The 23,273-nt window shown below is 42.5% G+C and overlaps 11 protein-coding genes across 14 annotated transcripts; 2 read left to right on the plus strand and 9 right to left on the minus strand.

Moving 5' to 3' along the window:
* Positions 1 to 391: 391 nt before the first annotated feature.
* On the minus strand, positions 392 to 1,100 carry LOC6594484 (succinate dehydrogenase cytochrome b560 subunit, mitochondrial). The gene is made up of 2 exons (XM_002019714.2): positions 1,084 to 1,100; positions 392 to 1,029 (listed from the first exon to the last, which is right to left on the minus strand). Coding segments are annotated over exons 1-2 (516 nt in total). The 5' UTR covers positions 1,086 to 1,100; the 3' UTR covers positions 392 to 515.
* A 720-nt stretch (positions 1,101 to 1,820) lies between these two features.
* LOC6594485 (translationally-controlled tumor protein homolog) lies at positions 1,821 to 2,927 on the plus strand. Its single transcript, XM_002019715.2, has one exon. It carries the CDS (start codon positions 1,920 to 1,922, stop codon positions 2,436 to 2,438), a length of 519 nt encoding a protein of 172 aa, XP_002019751.1. The 5' UTR covers positions 1,821 to 1,919; the 3' UTR covers positions 2,439 to 2,927.
* A 1,223-nt stretch (positions 2,928 to 4,150) lies between these two features.
* Positions 4,151 to 6,212, minus strand: LOC6594420 (zinc transporter 7). Of its 3 annotated transcripts, none has more exons than XM_002019716.2 (4): positions 6,059 to 6,212; positions 5,635 to 5,834; positions 5,121 to 5,561; positions 4,151 to 5,056 (listed from the first exon to the last, which is right to left on the minus strand). In XM_002019716.2, the coding sequence occupies exons 2-4, from the start codon at positions 5,813 to 5,815 to the stop codon at positions 4,557 to 4,559; spliced, it is 1,122 nt and encodes a 373-aa protein (XP_002019752.1). In that variant the 5' UTR covers positions 5,816 to 5,834; positions 6,059 to 6,212; the 3' UTR covers positions 4,151 to 4,556. The 3 variants fall into 3 exon arrangements, with proteins under 3 accessions (XP_002019752.1, XP_026850235.1, XP_026850234.1); XM_026994434.1 differs by having other exon boundaries at positions 5,916 to 6,212; XM_026994433.1 differs by having other exon boundaries at positions 5,635 to 5,860; positions 5,916 to 6,212.
* A 724-nt stretch (positions 6,213 to 6,936) lies between these two features.
* On the minus strand, positions 6,937 to 7,800 carry LOC6594421 (40S ribosomal protein S25). Its single transcript, XM_002019717.2, has 3 exons — positions 7,783 to 7,800; positions 7,208 to 7,484; positions 6,937 to 7,136 (listed from the first exon to the last, which is right to left on the minus strand). Exons 1-3 carry the CDS (start codon positions 7,783 to 7,785, stop codon positions 7,063 to 7,065), a joined length of 354 nt encoding a protein of 117 aa, XP_002019753.1. The 5' UTR covers positions 7,786 to 7,800; the 3' UTR covers positions 6,937 to 7,062.
* Positions 7,801 to 8,027: 227 nt separating this feature from the next.
* Positions 8,028 to 9,378, plus strand: LOC6594422 (transcription factor Ouib). Its single transcript, XM_002019718.2, has 4 exons — positions 8,028 to 8,173; positions 8,231 to 9,030; positions 9,096 to 9,167; positions 9,221 to 9,378. Exons 1-4 carry the CDS (start codon positions 8,057 to 8,059, stop codon positions 9,357 to 9,359), a joined length of 1,128 nt encoding a protein of 375 aa, XP_002019754.1. The 5' UTR covers positions 8,028 to 8,056; the 3' UTR covers positions 9,360 to 9,378.
* On the minus strand, positions 9,367 to 12,210 carry LOC6594423 (zinc finger and SCAN domain-containing protein 12). 2 transcript variants are annotated; one of them, XM_026994543.1, is made up of 6 exons: positions 12,195 to 12,210; positions 11,724 to 12,004; positions 10,907 to 11,204; positions 9,967 to 10,847; positions 9,580 to 9,903; positions 9,367 to 9,512 (listed from the first exon to the last, which is right to left on the minus strand). In XM_026994543.1, exons 2-6 carry the CDS (start codon positions 11,987 to 11,989, stop codon positions 9,392 to 9,394), a joined length of 1,890 nt encoding a protein of 629 aa, XP_026850344.1. In that variant the 5' UTR covers positions 11,990 to 12,004; positions 12,195 to 12,210; the 3' UTR covers positions 9,367 to 9,391. The 2 variants fall into 2 exon arrangements, with proteins under 2 accessions (XP_026850344.1, XP_002019755.2); XM_002019719.2 differs by having other exon boundaries at positions 10,907 to 11,207.
* Positions 12,211 to 12,906: 696 nt separating this feature from the next.
* On the minus strand, positions 12,907 to 15,535 carry LOC6594424 (zinc finger protein 761). Its single transcript, XM_002019720.2, has 5 exons — positions 15,307 to 15,535; positions 14,809 to 15,248; positions 13,918 to 14,753; positions 13,529 to 13,858; positions 12,907 to 13,470 (listed from the first exon to the last, which is right to left on the minus strand). Exons 1-5 carry the CDS (start codon positions 15,518 to 15,520, stop codon positions 13,350 to 13,352), a joined length of 1,941 nt encoding a protein of 646 aa, XP_002019756.1. The 5' UTR covers positions 15,521 to 15,535; the 3' UTR covers positions 12,907 to 13,349.
* A 239-nt stretch (positions 15,536 to 15,774) lies between these two features.
* On the minus strand, positions 15,775 to 17,332 carry LOC113567269. The gene is made up of 3 exons (XM_026994539.1): positions 17,098 to 17,332; positions 16,612 to 17,036; positions 15,775 to 16,555 (listed from the first exon to the last, which is right to left on the minus strand). The coding sequence occupies exons 1-3, from the start codon at positions 17,309 to 17,311 to the stop codon at positions 15,908 to 15,910; spliced, it is 1,287 nt and encodes a 428-aa protein (XP_026850340.1). The 5' UTR covers positions 17,312 to 17,332; the 3' UTR covers positions 15,775 to 15,907.
* A 386-nt stretch (positions 17,333 to 17,718) lies between these two features.
* On the minus strand, positions 17,719 to 19,148 carry LOC6594425. Its single transcript, XM_026994524.1, has 3 exons — positions 18,926 to 19,148; positions 18,527 to 18,867; positions 17,719 to 18,469 (listed from the first exon to the last, which is right to left on the minus strand). Exons 1-3 carry the CDS (start codon positions 19,137 to 19,139, stop codon positions 17,828 to 17,830), a joined length of 1,197 nt encoding a protein of 398 aa, XP_026850325.1. The 5' UTR covers positions 19,140 to 19,148; the 3' UTR covers positions 17,719 to 17,827.
* Positions 19,149 to 19,548: 400 nt separating this feature from the next.
* LOC6594426 (J domain-containing protein CG6693) lies at positions 19,549 to 20,559 on the minus strand. The gene has a single exon (XM_002019722.2). The coding sequence runs from the start codon at positions 20,547 to 20,549 to the stop codon at positions 19,650 to 19,652; it is 900 nt and encodes a 299-aa protein (XP_002019758.1). The 5' UTR covers positions 20,550 to 20,559; the 3' UTR covers positions 19,549 to 19,649.
* Positions 20,560 to 21,103: 544 nt separating this feature from the next.
* Positions 21,104 to 22,841, minus strand: LOC6594427 (zinc finger protein 436). The gene is made up of 5 exons (XM_026994489.1): positions 22,236 to 22,841; positions 22,067 to 22,180; positions 21,869 to 22,012; positions 21,727 to 21,807; positions 21,104 to 21,662 (listed from the first exon to the last, which is right to left on the minus strand). Exons 1-5 carry the CDS (start codon positions 22,757 to 22,759, stop codon positions 21,338 to 21,340), a joined length of 1,188 nt encoding a protein of 395 aa, XP_026850290.1. The 5' UTR covers positions 22,760 to 22,841; the 3' UTR covers positions 21,104 to 21,337.
* Positions 22,842 to 23,273: the final 432 nt, after the last annotated feature.

Genomic DNA, 23,273 nt, shown 5'->3' on the forward strand with positions numbered 1-23,273 from the left:
TAGATCTGTTCTTGTTCTGACAGCTGTATAATATTTTAGATCTATTTTAGTTCAATTTAAGTCTGTTATATATATGGAATCTTAAAAAATGAGGATATCTACAGGATGTTAGTAAAAAGTAAGTAAGATCACCCTCTGATTAGGCCAGTTTGAATCCGATTAATATGAGTGCAATCGATCAACAACCTATCGCAGCTAATCGCGAATTCCACAGCTGGCATAGTAGATTAAACGCCTATTGAATTCGCAAATCGAGCCCCTAGAAAAAACCGTCTAAAGCCATCACAAAAACACGCCATTTGGCGAAAATTGCAGCCGGAAATTATCAAATGCGGCGCAGTCCGCGTAGCCACTGAGAAGCCACTGTTACGCAACAGAACAAAACTGGGCATAATAAATATACTTTACATGTATTCAATGCATTCAATGAATTATAACACGATATTCACACTAATATTTAACTTGCACACCCGCACCAAATGTCCTGGAGAAAGACATCCCATCCATCCATCCGTCTAGATGAGGGCCAGTATAGCAGTTAGCACAAACGAGGCAGCCACCATTGCATAACCAGTGGAGTACACTTCCTTGATCTTGAGGAAACGACCCGTGTCCCAGAAGAGATGGCGAATGCCGTTCGCTGTGTGATATCCCGCCGGATAGGCGATGATGAACTTGAGGGCCGTCAATGTGGCGCCGCTCAGTTGGAGTCCCTCCACCATTGTCACATAATGGCTAATGTCGTGAGACGAAATCAGAGCGCCTAAACCCAAGGCCCAAACGCCAACGCCCAGAGCCATGCCAGTGCCGCGGTGCATGACCGACAGTATGGAGGTCAGCTGGGGCTGGTAAATGGACAAATGGGGCGACAACTCGCGTCCCAGGCGTGCGTTCTTCTCGAAGTAGGTCTCATCCTTAATGGTTGAGCCGACGGAGACAACTTTCATCGATGCCTGGCGATTGACAGCGGCCATCTTAAGGCCTTGGCGCAAGGCCGGCGATCGAATAAGAGTGCTGGAGAGTGCATACCTAAGGATAACGTTTTAATTAGTTTTAATGTATAAAATTGCGAAAATTACGTACATTTCAGTGTTTTTCTCTAATTGTATGTATGACCGTATACCAGAAGCTGAAAATTACCATCGACTCGCTTATCGCACAAAAATACCGATATTACGTTTTTCCTCTATGTTTAACCCTTATTTAGGACACTATCAAATAAAAGGGAGTACTAAAATTATCTAGTCTTGTAGAAAAGTGATTCATCGAACGGATAAAATTATGTGGGGAGGGCTGAGGAGCATTATCAGTTAGTCAGCATTATTCAACGGAATATCAAAATTGAACAATAGCAACGATTGCTTTCTTACGTTTTTTTTGTTTGACCATTTACGCTAAAATCTTTTTTAGGCAAAATCCAATAAAAGCAAGTATTTAAAATAAACCAGTCAAGTAGAAAATAAGTTCATTAACTGGATTAAATTATGTGGGCAGGGCTGAGAGATCTATCTAGCTAGTAATACTAGACCGAATATCAAAATCGAGCAATATGATTTGCAATCAGGGATGGATTATGATTAACCCATTATAGACCAGTGGGTATCGAACAACCACCCACGAAAACTGTCTGAATAATATCATTGTTTTTTTATATAAGTACAGAAGATTTATAATATAGAATAGTAAACAAACACAATTATTTTCCGCTGTGTCAAGCTCAAGATTTACCATTATTAAATTAAGGGGGCTAAGTGGACTAAGTTCCATAAGTCCACGGTCACACTGTTCGCCATTTTCTTTCTTTTTGCTCGAAATAGCGCGTGGCACGTTGTTCCCGCGGTCCCGGTTCGGTGCAGTTATAATAGCAGATTTGCAAGGAGTTTAAACGCCATCTTTTCGCCAATCTAACACCAGCAATCATGAAAATCTTCAAGGATATCATCACCGGGGACGAGATGTTCGCCGACACCTACAAAATCAAGCTGGTCGATGACGTAGTCTACGAGGTGTATGGCAAGCTGATCAGCCGTGAGGGCAGCGAAATTAAACTCGAAGGTGCCAATGCATCTGCCGAGGAGGCCGATGAAGGCACAGATACCAACGTTGAGTCCGGTGTCGATGTGGTGCTGAATCATCGTCTGGTGGAATGCTTTGCATTCGGCGACAAGAAATCGTACACCCTCTACCTGAAGGACTACATGAAGAAGGTGTTGGCCAAGCTGGCGGAGAAGTCTCCCGACCAGGTCGATGTGTTCAAGACCAACATGAACAAAGCCATGAAGGACATCTTGGGCCGCTTCAAGGAGCTGCAGTTCTTCACCGGCGAGTCTATGGACTGCGACGGCATGGTCGCCCTGGTCGAGTACCGCGAAATCGATGGCCAGAGCATTCCAGTGCTCATGTTCTTCAAGCACGGTCTCGAGGAGGAGAAGTGCTAAGCTCTGAGTGTGCGTGTCTAGATTTTTTTCTGCATGGGGAGACCATCGAAGACCTCCAACCTCAGGCCCTCAGCCACGGCCACAAAGAAGCAACGCCCCATGCAGCAGACACACAGGAATGGGGCACCATCACCGGCCCCCCGCCCAGCCCAACCAGAGGAACATACTCATGCATACCTTCTATATATTTATCCGATAATTAGTTACAATTTTGAAAGTCCTAAATTTATGTTACACTGCTGACGAATCCCCTGTACCGAGCGATGCGATTTTATTTGATTTATTAAGTACAACAAAATTTTCTATAATTTTCATTTCAATGTTTATTGTTTAAATGCAGAAGAGCAGGCAAATTTGTGGTTGTAGCTAAATGCGAACCGGGAGAAACAAAAACCAAAATACAGTAGCTAAAACTAAATAAGAACAACTGAAACAACTATTGTAATTTGATAACATGGTAAAAATAATATTTTGATAGCAACAACGCAATTTTGTGTGCATTTTCGTTTATGTTTCAAACAGATATCGATCGAGAGAAATTACCGAAAAATGGAACATAAGTACTGAATTAAACGGAAACCATATACAACTGTAAATACTAGCATGTCTGTACTTTTCATGGGCGGCGTCGATTCATTTTCGGGAAATTTACAGCTATGAGTAGGTAGACGCCGCAGCCGCCGCCTGCATCTACCTGATGGGTGTGAGCGAGCGCAAAATCGAGAGGGGATGAAGGGAGGGAGTTTGTCGCCATCTGAGTCATGCCGCGCCGGTCGGCTGGGAGTTTTTGGCCAACCGACATGTTATTGACCCTTGACAGTGATGTACAGACACACTCACAGGCGAGCACATGTCATGCGCAGTGCCATTTGGCATTGATTACTATTTTTTGCACGTTGCAGTGCAATTTGGCCTACTTTCGCACGTTGCATTCGACCTAACCTCAATGGCCACTGGGCCGCTTATCATTTTGAACAAACCAAATGTATTATTTCTAAAAATTTTCGCATGAATGTATTCATTTTTATCTGCGCGTAGAGGCAAACCCATACAAATGCCCTTCGGATGGGTGTGTGTGTGTGTGTGCGTGAGTAAAACGTGTCTACCTGTTGCCCGTCGCGTGAGAGAAAAGTACAGTGTGCACTCCCTGGAAAGGCAGCTCTCATGGAAAATGGGAATAAATTAAAATGAAATTAAATTGATGGTAATGTGTTTTTTAAATATATTTCAATAAAGATCTTTAACGAATTTTGTGCATAAAAAATATAACATTTGATTGTTTAAACGTTGAGATGGCAATATAAATCAAACTCAAAACCTGTAGATAAACACAAACGATACTCTTCTGAAAAATTAAAATCTTATCTATTGAATATTACGTGATTTTTTAGATAAGTTTGAATGGTGTTGACCTTGTTCGGCATAAAATCATGTTCTTACCAATGAACAATGATTTGATTAGGGCCCGAGGGTCTTAGAGCTCCCCATATGAAACATTAAAACAACAATTCTATTCGGTTTACGTATAAAAATGCTAATAACAAATTATATTTTATTTCGTTCATAATTTTGATGCTGCAAACTGTGACAAGAACAGTTAGTTGACCCCAATTTATAGGGGAATGTGTTTGGAAATGTCAGTCAAACTAGTTACTATTTGTAGGTATGTATGCTTCTGGCTTTTGATCATTCAGATTTTAAAAACAAGGTTATAAAAAGAGACTATATAGATTTACTCTTGCACAAGTTCTTTCGCTTATATTACAATTACACTATGCTTCTAGAAAACGACAGCACCGGCTGCCCTACTGCACACAAACATTCCGTTTTGTAATGCTTCAGTATAAATGGAATGAATGCCGATCGCTTCTCAACAAATAAGTTAACAAAATTCGCCAAATATTACTCGTAAAATTTAAGATTACACATGGTTGGTTTTTTTTTTTGGAGGGGTTTCGGAAGGTGTGTGGCGTGGTTAGTGGGTGGTGGCACCGACAAGATTGCCTAATAAACTAAAATTTAGATAAAAAAATCCATTATCATCTCGGTCGAACTACACAAACATACAACACGCGCCGTTAAATATACATATACAAGGCTAGATTATGTTCCGCTGCATCATACATAGTCGAGCTGTATGTAGATCTGTTTAACGCCCACAGACTCGAAGATCATCCTCGTATGTGTCACCACATACTTAGGGTCGACATTCTTGGACACCTCCAGCTTAAGGGCGCCCACATAGACATCGGAGCAGAGCGTCCAGAAGTGCGGCTCCTGCACGGCATATACGCCGGCCAGGCCGGTTACCTTCTGATAGCACTGCGGCAGTGATCGGTCCAACGATGATGGTTGTCGCTGCATCAATATCAGTATGGACTCCTTAATCAGGCCCAGTACGCTAAGCGCAATCAGAAGGGAGATGAAAATAGAGCAAATTGGATCCGCTATCATCCAGCCGAACATTTGCATCAACACAGCCGATATGATGACACCCACAGAGCCGAGGGTGTCGGCCAGAATGTGCAGGAAGACGCCGCGCATAATCTGAGAATTGCTGCCGCCCATATCGCCGTGGGAATGACCGTGACTGTCGTGGTCGTGCGAGTGGCCATGACCTAGAAAGAAGAGCAACAATTTGAAGCTGAAATTGAAAGTGAACCGTTTTCGCGGCTGATTTACCATTATCCAAGGTGATGGCCTCATGATTGTGATTGTTAATGTCGCTGTGACTATGGGAGTGGCCGTGTCCGTGATTGGCGACGCTGGCGCCACCGCCGTGGGAGTGTCCGTGTCCACCTCCCCCATGCGAGTGCCCATGGCCGCCATGATTAAACGCATAGATTCCGACTAGGTTTACCAGGAGCCCCAGCACGGACACCACAAAGAGACGCTCGTGCTTCACCTCGGGCGGCTCCAATAACCGTTCCACACCCTCGGACAATATAAAGAAGGCGATGAATAGCAGGAACAGGCTATTGACGAATCCTGCCAACACTTCGGCACGCACATATCCATAGGAGAACTTATCGTTTGCCTTCCACTTCGTAATTACCGAGGCAGCCAGACCGGCCAAGAGACCCGTGCAATCGAAGAACATGTGAAACGAGTCAGAGATCAGACCTAGGCGATAAACATTGAGAGCATTGTAAAGCCTGGATAAGATTAACACCAATTGAATTTGAGGGGTACACACCCAGGCTGTTTGTCAAAATGCCATAGAAAAGCTCGACGAAGGCAAAACTCAGGTTGAGGAGCAGAAACAGAAACAAATTGCGCGAGTTTCGATCTGAGAAAATGAGCCGCCTCCAGCTGTTTAACTGTTCTTTGACCCGGTAGCCGAAGCTACTGCGGTCCTTGTGCGACAGCGGTATCATAATTGGGAAACGTGTAAATCTGCAAAGACACCAAACACGAGAAATCTATAAAACATACGCATTACGCTGCTGTTATCAGGTCCGTCATTTGTTTGCATACGTGGTATAATCGGTGTGGCTTAGCCGTTGCCTTCCTCCAGCTGGCTGGCTAGCTACTTCTGCTGCAAACACTTGTTCTGGCCTGGCCCCCAAAAGAATGTATGTCTGCGGCGTCGGCGGCAATTATTTTATTGTGCAAATTACCTCACAACGCACAACGCTTCCTGCTACGTCGTCGACCAGGCCGACGGTAGTCTTATTTGCACAGGTTGTCCGTTGCACACTGTTGCGTGCAGTTAATGTTTAACTAAGCGGCTTTAATTTAATTCATCTTCAAAAAACGAGAAAATTTGTGTTGGCCAGAAATCTGCCGTGTTGTCACAAATATTGGGGTAACCACATAAACATATTCGCTCCACTAATCGCTGCGTTCGTTGTGAATGGATACAAGCCATCTAAATGTCTGCTACGTCAGCGGCCGCAGGGAATGACAAAACAATTAAACAACAGCTGTATGCAATTTAAATGTTTTGTACACATTACTAAATATATTCTACATGTAACCGATTTATTACTTTCATGAGTGTTGGCCAGCAGTCTGCCGTGTTGTCACAAATATTGGGGAACCCACATAAACAAATTAGCTGCGTTCGTTGTGAATGGATACAGTTGCAAGCCAGCTAAATGTCAGCTGGGTACAACTTTCCACGTCCGCGGCCGCAGGGAATGACAATACAAATAAACAACAGCTGTATTAAATTTAAATGTTTTTTATAAATTTATAAATATATTCTTCATGTAACCGAATAATAATTATCATAATGAGTAAATAATATTTCGTTTGTCACAGGTGCAGATCGCACACTTGACACGTGCTAGCGTTAAAAGTGAATGTCAATGGCCGAAGAAGAAGCACTGAGCAATGCATAGTTTATTTAAAAACTATAATTATTCTGCCAACGTCATATAAGGAAGCTATCTTCACAGCAGCAACTAGAGTATACAAACAACTTTAGATCCCACAATTGTGTACACCAGCTGGTGCCAACACTTATCAAAACAACAATAAACTCAAGCAAATGTCCCTTACATCAATAAGAAAGCAAGTTTATTCAACATTTTACACACAGCAGAGTCCTAGTGCTCGCCCATACAATCCAATTCATTGTAAAACGAATGCGACTATAAAAATGCGTTGGTAAAACATTTTACGCTTCATCACCCTTGGTTGCACGTGTGTAGATCACCTGGGAATGATGTTGCACGACCTGCTTGATCAGACCTGAAACCGAAAAGAATACGTTTGAGCATTAGTAAATGATTTGTTTGGAAATTGTCATTTAGATAACATACCCTTGTCGCGCAGCTCGATGAGAGCACGCTTGGCCAGAGATCCGCGGATCTTCAAACGCTCAGAGACAACCGAGGGCGTGATGAGCTTGTAGGCGGGCACCTCCTTGTACAGCTTCTCGTAGGTAGGCTTGTCGAACAGAACCTGGTTGTTCAACTTGTCCCTAACCTTGCCCTTGGACCACTTCTTCTTCTTGGCCTTGCCGCCGCCGGAGCCCTCCTTCTTCTTCTGTGTCTTTTGCGGCTGCTTGGCCGACGACTTTGCGTCCTTCTTAGGCGGCTGCACGGAAAAAGAGGCGAGAAGAGATATTCACATTAATGTGGGTTCACTCAAAACAATTCACTTAAGTGGACATTTGTTGCCACCAGCAGCAGCACCTAGAGCATCGCCGCCTGTTTCGAGGTTAGGGCGTGCTTCTGTTTTTCCTCCATTTTTTCACGTTTTCCAGCCCATTGGTAGGCAGAATTTCATGGCACAGCACTTGGGCAACACTTCATTCATGATTTTCTTTCAATTGTCCGCCGTTTTCACACTAAAAATCGAGTATTTTCGCAAAATTCTGAAGCAGCGAACTCACCATCGTGAAAAGTCAATGCAGAAAGATGGAGGGCGGAAATCGCCAGAGTTACCACCCCTCTGGCGAACAGCACAGGGCTGCATGCTCACATTTCGTGCTGTCTATCGATAGTTCGTGAAACAGTGACATCAATAACAGCATCGATTTCAATTTTAGAACCTCCATCAGCTGTCGCGATTTATCGAAGCACTGCCATATCTATTGGATTTGTGGGGCAAATTTTCCCGTGGACGAAACAAATTTAAATAATTTCCAAACCAATTAATTGAACAGAATGAATCAGTTCTGCCGCACTTGCGGCAAAACAATAGTCACAGAAAACAGCCTCCGGATCTTCTCGCGGGAGGGTCGCCAGCTGCTGCTCTGTGTGCGAACCATAGCAAATTGTTGGGTGAGTAGAAAAACCGACGTAAATAAAGGCAATCGACTTATGAATGGATCCTTGCAGCTACAGAATGACCCTGAATTCCCGTGCTATATGTGCGCAGACTGCCAGAAGCTGCTCAGAAAGGTGTGTCGCTTCCGCAGGCGGTGTGCGAAAATTGAAAAATACCTGACCAGACGAAAGGCAAAATTGACTCTGGGCGAAGGTCCGGCTTCGGTGTCGTTACAACTACCCGCTCAGCAAGTGGTAGCTGCAGACGATCCGTTGGGAATCGACGAGCTGTTGGTAGCCAACGAAATCAAAGAGGAGGATGAACTGGTGGATGAGCAGAAGGCTTATGAAGCCGAAAGGTATCTCGGAAAACATCTCAAAGATTGCAGCTATGAAGACGACCAGGACCAGGCCGACGACTACTTACCGCTTCAAGCAGAGTATGGAGAATCGGAAACTGAGGCAGTACATGCTACTGCCAAAAGCGACACGGAACCCGCAGTCACAGGGTCAAACAAAACGAAGGGCAAAATGAAGGCCAATAAGCAAACAATGCGCCTGGGACGAAAACTCATACACGTCAAGGTGATTGACGATGCTAATCCCAAACGCATTGTGGATCGGGACAGCCAAATCGCCAAGCCCTGTATCTGTGAGCACTGCGGCCGCCAATTCCGCGACACCAGCAATCTGAATGTCCACCTGTTGCGGCACACGGGCACCAAACCGTTCGAGTGCGAGATATGCCATCAGAAGTGCTACACACTGCATCTACTGCGACGGCACCAGCTGAAGCATACAGAGGGGCCCTACGCCTGCACCTTCTGCGGGCTCAAGTACAGCACAAACAGCTCTCGGGTCCGACATGAACGGTGAGTAGTAGACACCGACACCAGAATTGGTTTTTTTCACTTGAATTGCAATGCCCTGTTTGCAGCGAGGCATGCAAAAAAGGACGAGCACCCCAATCCAAATGGGAGATTATCAAGAAAGGCGAGCGTACTTTCCAGTGAGTTCTCAATTAAATATTGTTGCTTACTTATTAACCAACCTTTTCTATAGCTGCGAAGTCTGTGATCTCTGGTTCTTGAGGGCCGGCAACTTTACCCAGCACATTAAATCCACCAGTCATATCGAAAACGAACGCCGAAAGAAGCGAAAAACCAAAACGGTGCAGCAAAAGTCAAGCATAAATACATGAAACAATATAACATTGGAAAGACAAATACGATTTTATTCAATATCAACGGTTACACTCTCATGAACCTTTCTTAAATTCTCCTGGTGCATTTTGGTGTTCTCGTGCGTTTTTAAATTTGTTTTGTACCGGAAATGAACATTACAAAGTTCACACCTGAAACGAAAAAAAACCGTATGTATTGAACTATTATTGGAAACGGATCTCAAACAGGTCTACATACCGATGTGGTCGCTCGCCGGAGTGTATAAGTTTGTGAGCTTTGAGCTTGGTGCGCTGATAGAAGCCCTTCTGGCAGACGTCGCATTTCAGTGGCCTCTCCTTGTGTACCCTTTCGTGCTGCTTGAGCATCGCTGGTGCATTATAGCTCTTGTCGCACAGCTTACACTTGAAGGCATTCGCCTCTGCATGCGATTTAATGTGCCAGGCAAGGGCGTACTTCGAGACATAGCTCTTGTCGCAAGTTTCGCAAAAGAAGCGCTGTGTTGGTTGCTTGTTTGGTTGTTTGTTCCTCGAATTGTGGTGTATTTTCACGCCATGAAATTTGCTAAAACGAAACCACATTTCAGTGTGAACTTCTAATCTCAATTCTATTGCATCGACGACTTACCCTTCGTGAGTGTGACGGGCGCCCGCATTTGAAAATGCTTCGGGGCAATGCCTGCATACAAAAGGCAGCTCGCCCTTGTGACGGACTCGTATGTGTATGTTCCTCATGTAGGCATCGTAGAATTTCATGGGGCATTCCGTGCACTGGTAGTTCTTCGTGCGGGTGTGACGGAGCATATGAATTTGCAAATTGTGAACCAAATGGAAGGCCGAACCGCATTGATCGCACACGTAGTTTGGGGGCTTTTCCCTCATCTTAGCGAGACGTTGGCGTTCCCGCTCCCGCTTCAATTTGGCGTTCACCTTTCTTGGCTGTGTCTCGCGAGCCTTTGTCTTCTTTGCCTTTGTCGGTTTCTTGTCCTGCTGCTTCTTGGCTTCTTCGCTTTCCTCCTCCATGACGTCCTCCATGTAATCTTCGATGGCATCTTCTATGGTCTGTTCGTCTCCGGAATCAGCTTTTATTTTTCTTGCCGGCTTCTCAGGTGTGACTTTATCCTGGCCAATCAATTCGATAACGAGTTCCTTAAGAATGTCGGTCCCACGAGCAACGCTGAGTGGATCCGATGGGTCAGCGTTGATATCTTCTTCCAGGGGCTCCAGCATTTCTATATTCGGGCTAAGGATAGTGCTCTGTGCCTTAGCATAATTTACCTCATCCTCTTCCTTACAAATTAAACCCAAGGGCCACTCATTTGCTGCCGTTTCATGAAAATTCTGAGCCGATTCCAACTCTACTTCGACCGCTGCAATATTACACTCGGGATTACCCTGCGTTAGCTTCACCTCCGTACTTATGACCTTCTCACGGAAGTCGATCGCAGTGTTCAGGGCCGACTCACAATCCGGACACATGTAACGTGGTCCGCCTTCGATGCTCGTGAGCTGTGAAATAGCAAAGTGTTTGAATTCAAGTCCCTGAATGGAATGTAGTCGACACATACCCAAACTCCGCAAATGACTTCAATGCGATACAGATAAACAGCGTTCTGCTTGAGGAACAGATCTTTGGAGTTCGTGTCAAATTGATACTCCTGATAGCAGGCCCGACATTTCATCAACTGACTAAAAGATCCCTTGTTGTCCTCGCCTGCCAGGGGATCGTCATCATCGAGAAACATGGATTCAAGGGAGTCATCGTCCTCAATGGGCGGACTTTCGCACGAAGGGGCCGATGGGTCTTCCGTTTGATAAGTGTCATATTCCGTGTCATCGTTTAGCTGGTGTTCTCCTTGCTCGGCGCTGCTAATTAATAATGAATTGTATGTTCATTAAACATTCAAACTAGACTATGGTGCTGTGCAACTGTATTGCCACGCAGGATACAACTAAACAAGGTACGGCCATCCCGATTTTCGTTGGTTTTGCAATAGGTAATATGTTTGATTGGGGTGGAGTGGCATTGGGGCGCAGACGGAGGCGGTTATGCCACTTATTTTAAAATAATTTTCGCAAATTCTATGCCAATGGTTATAGCCGATTTCTAGGGCATCTAACCATTGATAAATGTTTCAGGTTACCATTTTTCTCCATTGTAAAAAGAACAAAAAATATGCATAGTTTTTTTCGTACTGTGTGAACTATCCCCACTTTTCTCGAGCGCCATTGACCCAAAATACCACCACTACCCAAGCAAGAGAGCGCTTGCGATGGCTGTACCTTTTTGTAGTTGTATCATGCTGCCACGCACACACACACACCTTTATACTGGAATGCAGTTTTTGTTCGTGTGGCCAATTAATAACTAGAAAAGTTACTTACTCTGTCGGCGAACCTAATTTTTTGTCCTTGAATAACAATAAACATTGCTCTGGAATGGCTTCGGGGCGCAGACGAAGTCGCCTTTTACTATTCATACTGTCGGCATAATAAAAGTCAGTCTTTTTAAAATGATTTTCGCAAATCCTTTGATTTGTGTATTCGATTTCCAGCGAATCTGCCCATAACTTCCGTTTTTGTTCATTAACTGGCATTCTAAACGTTTTCAGGTTGGTTCTCTTTCGACAGGCACCGCAGTAGCTCGACATATTTCTTTAGTTTCTCTAAAAAAAAAGACACTAAACGTATGTAAATACACATGGGTCAAGTGCAATACAAGCAAACACACACAGACACAAGCGCAAAATTATTAGAACCACTAATAATTAATGTGCATGTGCATGCAAATGTTAGTGCTAGTGCCTGCAGCGTCCGAAATAAACAAAAAAAGGTCACTTGACTAATTTTCCTTACCTTTTACAGGTATTATACCATGAACCAAATGTTAAAAAAAAGTGACGCTTCTTTTTCACTGATTTGTTGAGATATCGATAGAATTAAGGAATCGAATGGATTATTTATTCGATTATATCGAAAGTGTGACCAGACACACAAGACAAGCAATGGCTTAATTATTGATTTATTTTGTATTCGTATAAATATAAAACTAACATAATTCTTTCTCCAAAATGGCTTACAAATTTACATATATGGCAAATATAATTTTAATTATCCGGCAGTAGCTGAAGATCCGCTGGGAATTGTTTTTGCAAGAAGATTACAGAGGCTGTTCGATTCAATCCGAATATCCACCTGTTGGTCCGCACAGGCATCAAACCGTTCGAAAATTTAAATAAATATTCTAGATTATTCTATTCTATGTTAAGTTTTACATTCTCCCCCGCAAAAATTGCCGATGATTTCTAGTGCTGCTGGAATTTTCCGAATTGTTTGGGAACCACCAGATTCAGGATTATTATACGACAACTATCAAAAGGTTCTTTAGTTTTTAAATTTTCCTGATCCAACCATTTGTTTTTGTTAGAGATGTTTCATTTCAACTTACTGAGAAATTTATAAAATCTGGTCTAACTACTTCCCAAAATACAAAATGCCGAAAAAACGTTGGGCATATTTTATTTTCAAAATGAGAGCGCTACACATGAGCCCTAACCCATTTAATATAATATTTTATTAAGTAAATACTTATTCGAATATATGGATAGTGTGACCACAGGTTTCGACGCCCAATTTATGTGAAAAAGACCAAGGTGATGCAACTAGTGTAATGCATAAATTATGTACATGACAAGTACCGGTTTAATTATTTCTCCATTCCATTTATACAGATTTAGCCAATGGAGCTACGTTGTCTCTTATTCGTATATTTATAAAACTTTTTCCTTTTTCCAAAATGGGTTAAAGATTGATATTGAACATGGTTCTTTCATTTTCAAGAAAGAACTGACGAGGAGGACAAGAAAGGCGCAGTTCCTAATTAGCAATATATATATGACCCTGAAGAGAGTCTGGGGAGGCTGTCCGAATCAATCCGAATATCCACAAACCGTTCGTAAATTTAAAACGGCGACCATCAGGCCTCCATAATAGAATAAATACATTTTAGTTCTAGTCGACATCAATTTTAACACTCTCTCCCGATTTGAGTAGATTCTCCTGGTGCATTTTGGTGTTCGCATGAGTCTTTAAATTAGTTTTGTACCGGAAATTAACGTTACAAATTTCACACCTGCAAGAAAGGGTACACAGTTAAGGGTTAAATAATCTAGAGGAAATTGTACTCGTACCGAAAGGGGCGCTCTCCAGTGTGTATGAGTTCATGAGCTTTGAGCTTGGTGCGCTGATAGAAGCCCTTCAGGCAGACGTCGCATTGCAGTGGCCTTTCCCCGTGAGTCATTTCGTGCCGCTTCAGCTTCGCTGGCTCGGAGTAGGTCTTTTCGCAATGCTGGCATTTGAAGGCGTTTGCCTCTGCATGCGATCTAATGTGCCAGGCTAAAGCGTACTTCGACACATAGTTTTTATCGCAAAGTTTGCAAAAGTAGCGCGTCTTAGCTCGTGGGCTTGGCGCGGGATTTATCCGCTTTACTTTTATGCGAGGGGGTGCCCAATGTACTTTACTAGAAGGAAATCAGATCTTAAACGATGCTACTAATCTTTGAATTCATCTATTACTCACGCTTCGTGCTTCTGACGCTTCCCCGCATATGCAAATCTTTCGGGGCAATATCTGCAGACGAATGGATTCTCGCCCTTGTGACGGACGCGTATGTGAATGTTCCTCATGTAGGCATCGTAGAATGTCATTGGGCATTCCGGGCACTCGAAGTTCTTCGTGCGGCTGTGACGAAGCATATGAATTTGCAAATTGTGCACCATACGGAATATCTGTCCGCATTGATCACACACATGGGTTGGGGGCTTGTCTCTGAGCTGGGCGCGGCGTATGCGATTCCGCTCCGATTTCGATTTTGGATTGGCCTGGCGTCTTGCCCGGATTTTGGGTTTCCTTGGATTGGCCTGTTCCTTCTCTTTTTTCGGTGCATTTGTTTCTTCTTTTGACCTTTCGGTTTTGACTTTATCTTGACCTTTGAATTCCTTTATTAGTTCGTTTAGAATTTTTGTACCACGGGCAACGCTGAGTGGATCTGCTGGGGCAGCGTCGATATTTTCCTCAATCGTCTCTATCATTTCTATACGATCAATTTTATTAGAGCTAGGGCTATGCATGGGGCTATATGATTCATCATAAATGTCTTCGTGCTGTGGATCTTCTTCGTCGTCTTCTTCCATATTAATCGATGTCAATTCTGATGTCCACTCAGGAGCTGATGTCCCTTGACCTGTCTCTGTTGCTACCGACTCTACTTCGACAGCTGGTTTATCACACACGGGCCTCCCCTGCGTTAGCATCACCTCCGTACTTATGACCTTCTCACGGAACTCGATCGCAGTGTTCAGGGACAACTGGCAATCGGGACACATAAAACGTGGTCCGCCATCGATGCTCGTGAGCTGTGAAATAGCAAATTCAAGTCGTTGAATGGAATGGAATACATTTCAGACATACCCAAACCCCACAAATGACTTCAATGCGAAACAGCAAAACGCTGTTGGCCTTGTCAAAGGGATCTTCGGCATTCGGATCAAACTCATAGTCCCGATAGCAAGTACGACACTTATTGAGCTGGTTTAGACTTTCGTGGTTTTCATCGGATGTGAGGGGGTCATCTTCATGTAATATGGTCTGAAGGGTGGCGCTTTCATCAATGGGCGGCGGACTCACGAAAGCCGGGGCCGAAACAGTATTATATCGGACATTGCTGGGAGCGAGTTCATTGTCATCCTGGGCCAATTCCTTTGCCTCGGCATCCGCCAGAAGCTCGGCCACCAGTTTCTGATTCTCCCGCTTTTGGTTTCGTTCTTTGCGAGCCTTTTCCGACTTGGTTTCTATTTCCCGGTTTAAGCACGGCACTGCGCCTGGCCGCAATGTCCTCTTCTTCGCCAAGCCTGATAATTGTCGAGGAATTTTACCATGGTGTCTGAATGATATACGATCAGTACTCACCCAATTCGAACTTAAGAGCCCCGACGATATCCTCATCTTTGAAATGTTTGATGCATATGCTGGCATTCTTCAGATTCAAGGCATTTTTATTGCCGCAAAAAGATACCCATTGCTTGGCTAAATCTGCGTTCCTCGGAAACTTGAAGAAGCATAAATCTTGATTTTTCTCAGAGGCCGTTCTGGCATTTTTGCAATTTAACACTGCGCATCTCATTTTCGGCCCAAAAATTGTTCTTCATAAAATTGTGTTTATTTTATTTCAAGAGATATCGATAGCTCGTATCGAATAAATAGTGGTGGTATGCACGACTTCGAAAGTATGACCATATGCTGCGACTAGGCTGCGCATTACAGGGTGCAATAAAACCGGCACGATGGGACGTTATATATTTATATTAATTTCAGAATTTATGAATTATTTACCAGTAGAGTAAACAAAAATGTCTGCATTCCAAAAATGTGTGAATGTTCGAAATTTACATAAAAACATTATTGAACGAAAATAAAACCACATAATTCAAAACTATTTGAAAAGTACAATTATGGTTAATAATTATGTTTAGGTGCGGCAACTTTCTTGGCCGTCTCTACTTGACCAATCCTAGTATTTTTTCTCTACCTCTTTGTGGGTTTTCTTTGATTTCTTTGCCTTGGATTTGTTTTTCTTCTCAAATACCACAAATTTAGAATCATCGTCGTTATAGTCTTGGCGTATTTCTTGGATCTTCATTTTCCTTAGCTTGGGCTGTTCCTTGGCTGGTTTTCCTGCTTTTATTTCCAGCTTTGACATTTCGGGCTTGACTTTATCTTGACCTAAGACTTCGTTTAGCAGTTCGTCGTAAAATTTGGCCCCACGGCCAACGCTGACTTCTGTTCTGGTAGGGTTGATATTTTCCTCAGCGGTCTCTATTATTTCCATATGATCCATCTTATTAGAGCAATGGCTACGGACAGGGCTAGGTGATGCATCATAGATGTCTTCATACCGAGTATCTTCGTCGCCGTCGTCCTCGTCGTCTTCTGCCATTTTATCTGATACGGAATCATTTGGCCACTCGGGTACTGATGTTCTTTGATCTGTCTCTATTGAGTCTAACTCTATTTGGTCTTCTGGGTTATCACACACGGGCCTCCCCTGTGTTAGCATCACCTCCGTACTTATGACCATCTCACGGAAATCGATTGCATTCTTTAGGGACAACTGACAATCCGGGCACATGAAACGTGGTCCGCCTTCAATATTGCTGAGCTGTGAGATATAAAACAATTCAGTTCAATTCGTTGAATGTAATTTATCAGACATACCCAGACTCCACAGATTACTTCGATACGAAACAGCATAACGCTGTTGGCCTTGTCGAAAGGATCTTCGGCATTCGAATCGAAGTCGTAATCCCGATAGCAGGTACGACACTTATTGAACTGGTGGCTCTCTTGGTTTTCATCAGCTTCCACTTCATCAGCATCAGCTTCGGGGCAATCTTCATGTGATATTGTCTGAAGGTAGGCAGTATCCTCAATGGGCGGCGGACTGACAACGTCCGGTTCCGTAGCATTTCCAGTATTATATCGGTCATAGCTGGGAGTGGATTCAGTGTTCTCCGGGGCCATGTCCGTTTCCTCGGCATCCGCCAAAAGCTCAGCCAATAGTGTCTTTCGGATTTGCGTTTCGTTTCCTGGGTTTATGCACGGCTCTGCGCCTTGCCGCAATGTCCTCTTCTTGGCAATTCCTAATGGAATTGAATGAATTTTAATATATTGTCTGCTCAATGATATACGTACAGTACTCACCCAATTCGAACTTTCTAGCCCCCAAGATATCCTCGTCTTTGAAATGCTTCATGCAAATACTGGCATTCTTCACTTTCAGGGCATCTCTATTGCCGCTAAATAATAGCCAACGTTTGGCTAAATCTGCGTTCCTCGGAAACTTGAAGAAACATATTTGTTCCTTTTTAGTTGGGGCCATTGTGGCATATTGGCAATTAATCACTGCGCATCTCATTTTTGGGCCAACAAATAAATGTTGATAAAATTGTGTTTATTTTATATTAAGATGTGATGAGTTATCGATAGCACGAAAAAAGCATCGGATAGTGGTGTCACTTCGAAAGTGCGACCAGATGCTGGTGAAAGGCCAAGTATTGAAGGGTGCAACCACTAACCATACAGTATGGTTAGTGGTGCAACAAAACAGCAATTGTGACGTCACAAAAACACAAATTGTTTCTTATTGGAGTTTTTTATCTCAAGAGTCTGCATAATTATTACCGATTTTAGAATTCATTCGTCACCAAAAAATTAAAGAACAAATATCATCACTTACTGAAATGTTTTATTCAATTATTTTGAATATTAATCATATAATACAACTTATTCTATTTCACAAAATGTCTTACTAATTCGAAATGTATACAAAGAGATAATTAACGAAAAAATCGACATTGTAAAAAACTATATGAGAACTATTTTATCATTATAAAATAATAATATGAAGATTTGAAAGCGACTTAGATCTTCTCTACTTATTCTCTACTCGTCTACCCCTAACTCTCCTTTTAAATGAGGTACGTCTTGGGGATTTTGTTGCACTCAACTTCATTTTCTTATCAAACGCGCCGAAGATTATAAATTCAGAATCATCCTCGTCATCGTCTTGGCGTCTTGCTTGAATTTTCATTTTCCTTGGCTTGGCGCGTTCCTTGGTTGGTTTCTCTGCTTTTGTTTCATTCTTTGTCCTTTCGTGTTTGTCATTATCATTTATCATTTCGTTGAGGATTTTCGTCCCACAGGCAACGCTGAATGAATCTGCATTAGCAACGTCGATATTTTCCTCAATGGTCTCTAATTCTACTATATGATCAATCTTATTAAAGCTAGGGCTAGATGGTACATCATAAATGTGTTCATACTGTGTATATTCTTCGTCATCTTCTTCTGTATTAATCGATACCAATTCTGATGTCCACTCAGGTGCTGATGACCCTTGACCTGTCTCTGTTGCTACCGACTCTACTTCGACTGCTGGTTTATCACACACGGGCCTCCCCTGTGTTAGCATCACCTCCGTGCTTATGACCTTCTCACGAAACTCGATCGCATTCTTTAGGGACAACTGACAATCCGGGCACATGTAACGTGGTCCACCTTTGATCTTGCTAAGCTGTTAGATAGCAAAGTATTTCAGTTTAAGTGCTTGAATATAATTTATCGGACATACCCAGACTCCGCAAATGACTTCGATGCGAAACAGCAACATGCTGTTGGCCTCTGCAAAAGGATCTTCTTCATCCAAATCAAACTTATAATCCCGATAACAAGTACGGCACTTATTGAACTGCGTCAGATTTCCTTCATCAGCTTCACCTGCGTTAGCTTCGGGGCAATCATTATTTGGTATTGTCTGAAATTCCTCAAATTCCGTTTCCTCGACATTGTGGGCCGTTTCCTCTATATTATAGACCGTTTCCTCCACATTTTGGGACGTTTCCGACATACTTTTCTTCTTCACGTGTATGCACGGCACAGCGTTGAGGCCCAATGAAACATGCCTTGTCCATCCTGATAGTTGTGGATGGATTTTACTACGTTGTTTAAATTACATACCAACAGTACTCACCTGATTTGAACTTTTCAAGCCCCACGATATCCTCGTCTTTGAAATGTTTGATGCATATGCAGGCATTCTTCATTCCTAGGGCATGTTTATTGCCGCAAAATGATAGCCAACGTTTGGCTAAATCGGCGTTCTTCGGAAACTTGAAGAAATACATATCATGATTTCTTTCAGAGCCCCGTGTGGCATTTTGGCAATTTAGCACAACGCAGTTCATTTTTGGACCAAAATGAATTAATTTTTAAATTAAAATTCTCCTTCGTACTCAATTTGTTTTGTTTACGTTTTACTTGAATGTGATATCGATAGGACAGTGCAGGTGTGACCAGATTCTGGGGGAAGCATTGCAAGGTGTAGCAAAATTAGCAGAACATTTAAATAAATTTTATGCTTGTTTAATATCTCGTCTGATTAGTTTTTGGTAATTTGAGATTGCGTTGCTGTAGGAATGGAATTCTACTAAGAATAAATGGAAGAACAATTTTTAGCGTCACTTAATTTTATTCATTTGTTTTGATTTACTTATGAATCAATAGAATATTCACTTTTATTACTTGTTTAAACAAATATATTTGTGCCTTGCAAAATGGCTCACTAATTCTAAATGAAAATGAAACTGTAATGTGTATACTTAATAATTTATAATATTTTTCAACTTAAACTGCATTATACAAAAGTTTTTGACGAATACGAATATGTATCTTTGTGAAATATGTTCAACGGCGGCTTAGTTCTTGGCCTTCTCCACTCGGCCGGTCCTAACGCCTTTGAGCTTCTCTTTGGGATTGGGCTTTGAGGATTTCTTTGCCTTGGACTTCTTTTTCCTCTCAAAGTCGCCAAAGTCCACAGATTGAGATTCATCCTCGCCCCCGTACTTCTCAAGCAGACGGTCCATGAGAGAATTGTAGTTCGACTCGCGTTGACTTTTGCGGGCGAGTATCATCTGCTGCAGACTGCCACCGGAGGCCTCCAGATCTTCTTCATCTTTCTGCTGCTGGCGCCGCTGAATGCGTTCCTTGATGACAGTGGCCTCTTTGAACTCACGTGCGTACTTGTTGTGCCGCTTCTTGCGTTTGGCGGACGGCTCTTCTGTAAATATCTTATATTCTGGAACCTCTTCGGCAGCAATCATTGCCTCTACAATCTTTTTTATTCGAGGCTCGTCCTCAACCTTCATGAAGGGGATATGATTCATGAGGTAGTTTATGCAGCCCTTGCCACCCAGATAGGCTTTCTTGATGTCAGTGCGCTCCAGCTCAGAGTCAACATACTCTTTCTCATAGTTGTTGATATCCTCCTCGGAGATTGGTTTGAAGATTTTGCTCCACAATTCCAGCCATGAGGTCAACTTGGCTTCCGCATCGTCATCGTCATCGATGACACCTTGTTCATCGTACAATGCCCGCTTTTGGGTGTCCGTCAGGACTTGGTAGATCTTGGACAGGACCTTGAACTTTTCCGTCGATTCCTCCTTTTGATCCTCCGGCACACGGTCCGGGTGCACCAATAGTGACAGCTTGTGGTATGCCTTCTTAATCTCCTTCTCTTTGGCATCCTTCTGCAGACTCATTAGTTTGTACACATCTCGTGTTTCAAAGTACTTCTCGCACAATTCCAACGTCGTCATTACTGTATTTAATTTTATTTTCTTTCGCAATTTTTTGCAACAAACAAGCAGAAAATGCGCCAAAATGCTCAAATAGTATGCCCTTTCATTTACGAAAATACTAAGCAAATACTAGACTCTCAGATATTTGTAGCGCTGCCACACCATTAGGAAATTCAAAGACAACTTCGCTAGGAAAAATATCGCCAAAACATGTTACAAGGTGTATTTATACAACTTAATCTTGCCGCAAGATTGCCTTTTTGGCAAAACCAGGTATTTTTATTCATAAGATAAGCAAAGGGCCAAAAATTTAGTTATGGTTGCGTTTCAGTTGCATTTGTTCGATTTTCCGGATATGTCAAGCTATTCCTATCGTGTGAATTTTCACCACTAGTAAGAATAAAGACTAGCAATCAAAATTCATATTTTGGCGCGTAAGAATTAAAAACAAAAAAGTAACAATTAAATCAACTTAACTCTAACACGTTATTGAATGAATAAATGGTCTTTTGGGCTAAAATTATTTTATTTTGTACATGCATAATCATTTTATTAAAAATTTGTATTACCCCTTAATTACAATCCTTAGCCATACGACTATTTAATAATGTACTGTTTGGTATGTAAGAAAATTAAACAAAAAAGGCACCAACTTTCCGCGTAATAAAAAGTATGCATTTTTTATACGAGGAAAATACAGGGAATATGATTTTTAAGCATATTATCTCCAGTTAAGCTGAACCTGTTAGACGCTTTTCTTTTGTGTATCTCCAGTTTAGAACTTTCGTCAAAACGTTCTTCTTTCTTTATGCCGTACCGACGCGTATGTTCCTCAAGATCCGCACTCGAACTGAATTTCCTTTCGCAGAAGGACTTGTGACGTGGCGTCTACGAACATGTCTCCGCAGCGAAGACCTTTCCGTAAAATTTTTGCCACACTGGAAGCAGTGGAAAGGACGTTCGCCAGTATGGATACGAGTGTGATTAGCCAGATGATCCCTGCGAGAAAATTGCTTCTTGCAATACGTACACTTGAAAGGACTTTCGTCATTGTGAACTAAAATGTGCCTAACCAAGTCTTGTTTGTACGCAAACGTCTTACCGCACTCTTGGCAAGTACGATTCAGTTTTCTGGTTTTGGGAAAAAATTAAATTTAAGACGAAAATCCATTGCTACGGCAAAAGATGGACTTACCTTGGCGATGATTTGGTCGAGCAGCTCTTCTTGGTGTGGCTTGATATATCAGTGTTGTCGGGGTCTTGGGTGCACTTCATTCTGATTTGAAGAACAAATTATTTAATGTCTATTTAATCATTCGGTATGACTGAACACCTACATCTTTAGCAATGATGGACTTCTTGAGCGACTAGAGGTGTCATGGCAGGACAGCATTTGTAAATCACTCTCTTCCGACTCTGGTTTCTTCTTTTCAAGTGCCGGACTACGATGTGTGTTCTTACTTCCAAGATGTTTTCTGTTGCTGCATTAATAAGAAAGCTAAGCAATGGTTCGGTGTTGCAAGCCAAGTACTTACAGCTTGGACTTCCGCTTGTGCCTGTGAGTGGGTTTATGTCTTTTCAGGTGGTACTCAGTCATGAATCCCTTGCCGCAAACATCACAGACGAACGGTAACTTGCCACAGTGACGACTGGGGGACAACATCAATTATAATTTATGTATACACTCTGCTCAGTAATACTTACCTCTGCGTTTTATTGGCTTTATTCCCTTGTAAATTGTTGCATATGTGAACCTCCGCTTCTGTCACCTGAGACAGCCCGGGGATCTGTACCATTGGCCGAATCTCATCGTTATCCATTGAAAAGCTCATCTGCAGGCGAGGCTGCGCATCAGCGAAGTCCTCAACTAAGTCTTCCGTCTTGTCGGGCAGCATAGCATTCTCGGGCTCCGCCTTGATCTCATGGCTTTCCTCCTCTTCATCACAGCTTTTCTGCTTCGCTTGCTTTAGACAGAGTTTTCGATAATTTTCAGGGCCCTGGTCCAATTTCACCTTATAACGATATGAAGCCTGGACGCCATGAATGCAGGAGAGACAAATAAACTGCGGCATAGAGTCCCCGCGCACCACAGAATGATTTGGTTGGAACTGGCTTATAACATAGGCGGGGCTATTTTCAGACAGGTCCAGTTTGGGATCGCAGATTTCAGCGAATATATCCACCAGTGGGACGTCATCATCCAGACACACTCGGCACACTTTCGTCATCCTTCGCGTTTGTTTAAACTCCCACTAAAGAAAATTAACTCATACACTTATCTTAATAGATAAGATAACAAACAAACAACAACTAGATAACATGCTTAGCTGTCAGGGGCTTTAAAGTGTTAAACCGACGCCACCTTTAACAATGAAATTTGAAAAGGAAAAGAAAACCGAATTTTATAAACAATCAAATAAAAAGTAGTACCTATGGATATATGGATCTACGAGCAGAATTTACAAACGATATTATTCTACGCCATTTACCTCAACTTTTTCAACTTTTTAAGTGGGCTTAAGTGGACTAAGTGCGTTCACAAAAGTACCGATTGTTTGTAGCAGCAGCCCTGTACATCGATAAGGGCTGAAATCATTCCTGATCTTTCAATAGTAGGATCGTAGAGAGAGAAAATATGGATCTACGAGCAGAATTTACAAACGATATTATTTTACGCCATTTACCTCAACTTGTTTAAATTTTTAAGTGGGCTTAAGTGGACTAAGTGCGTTCACAAAAGTA

Source organism: Drosophila persimilis, unplaced genomic scaffold (genome assembly GCF_003286085.1).
Source record: "Drosophila persimilis strain 14011-0111.01,24,50 unplaced genomic scaffold, DperRS2 tig00003933-arrow-pilon, whole genome shotgun sequence".
NCBI classification, from domain to species: Eukaryota; Metazoa; Arthropoda; class Insecta; order Diptera; family Drosophilidae; genus Drosophila; species Drosophila persimilis.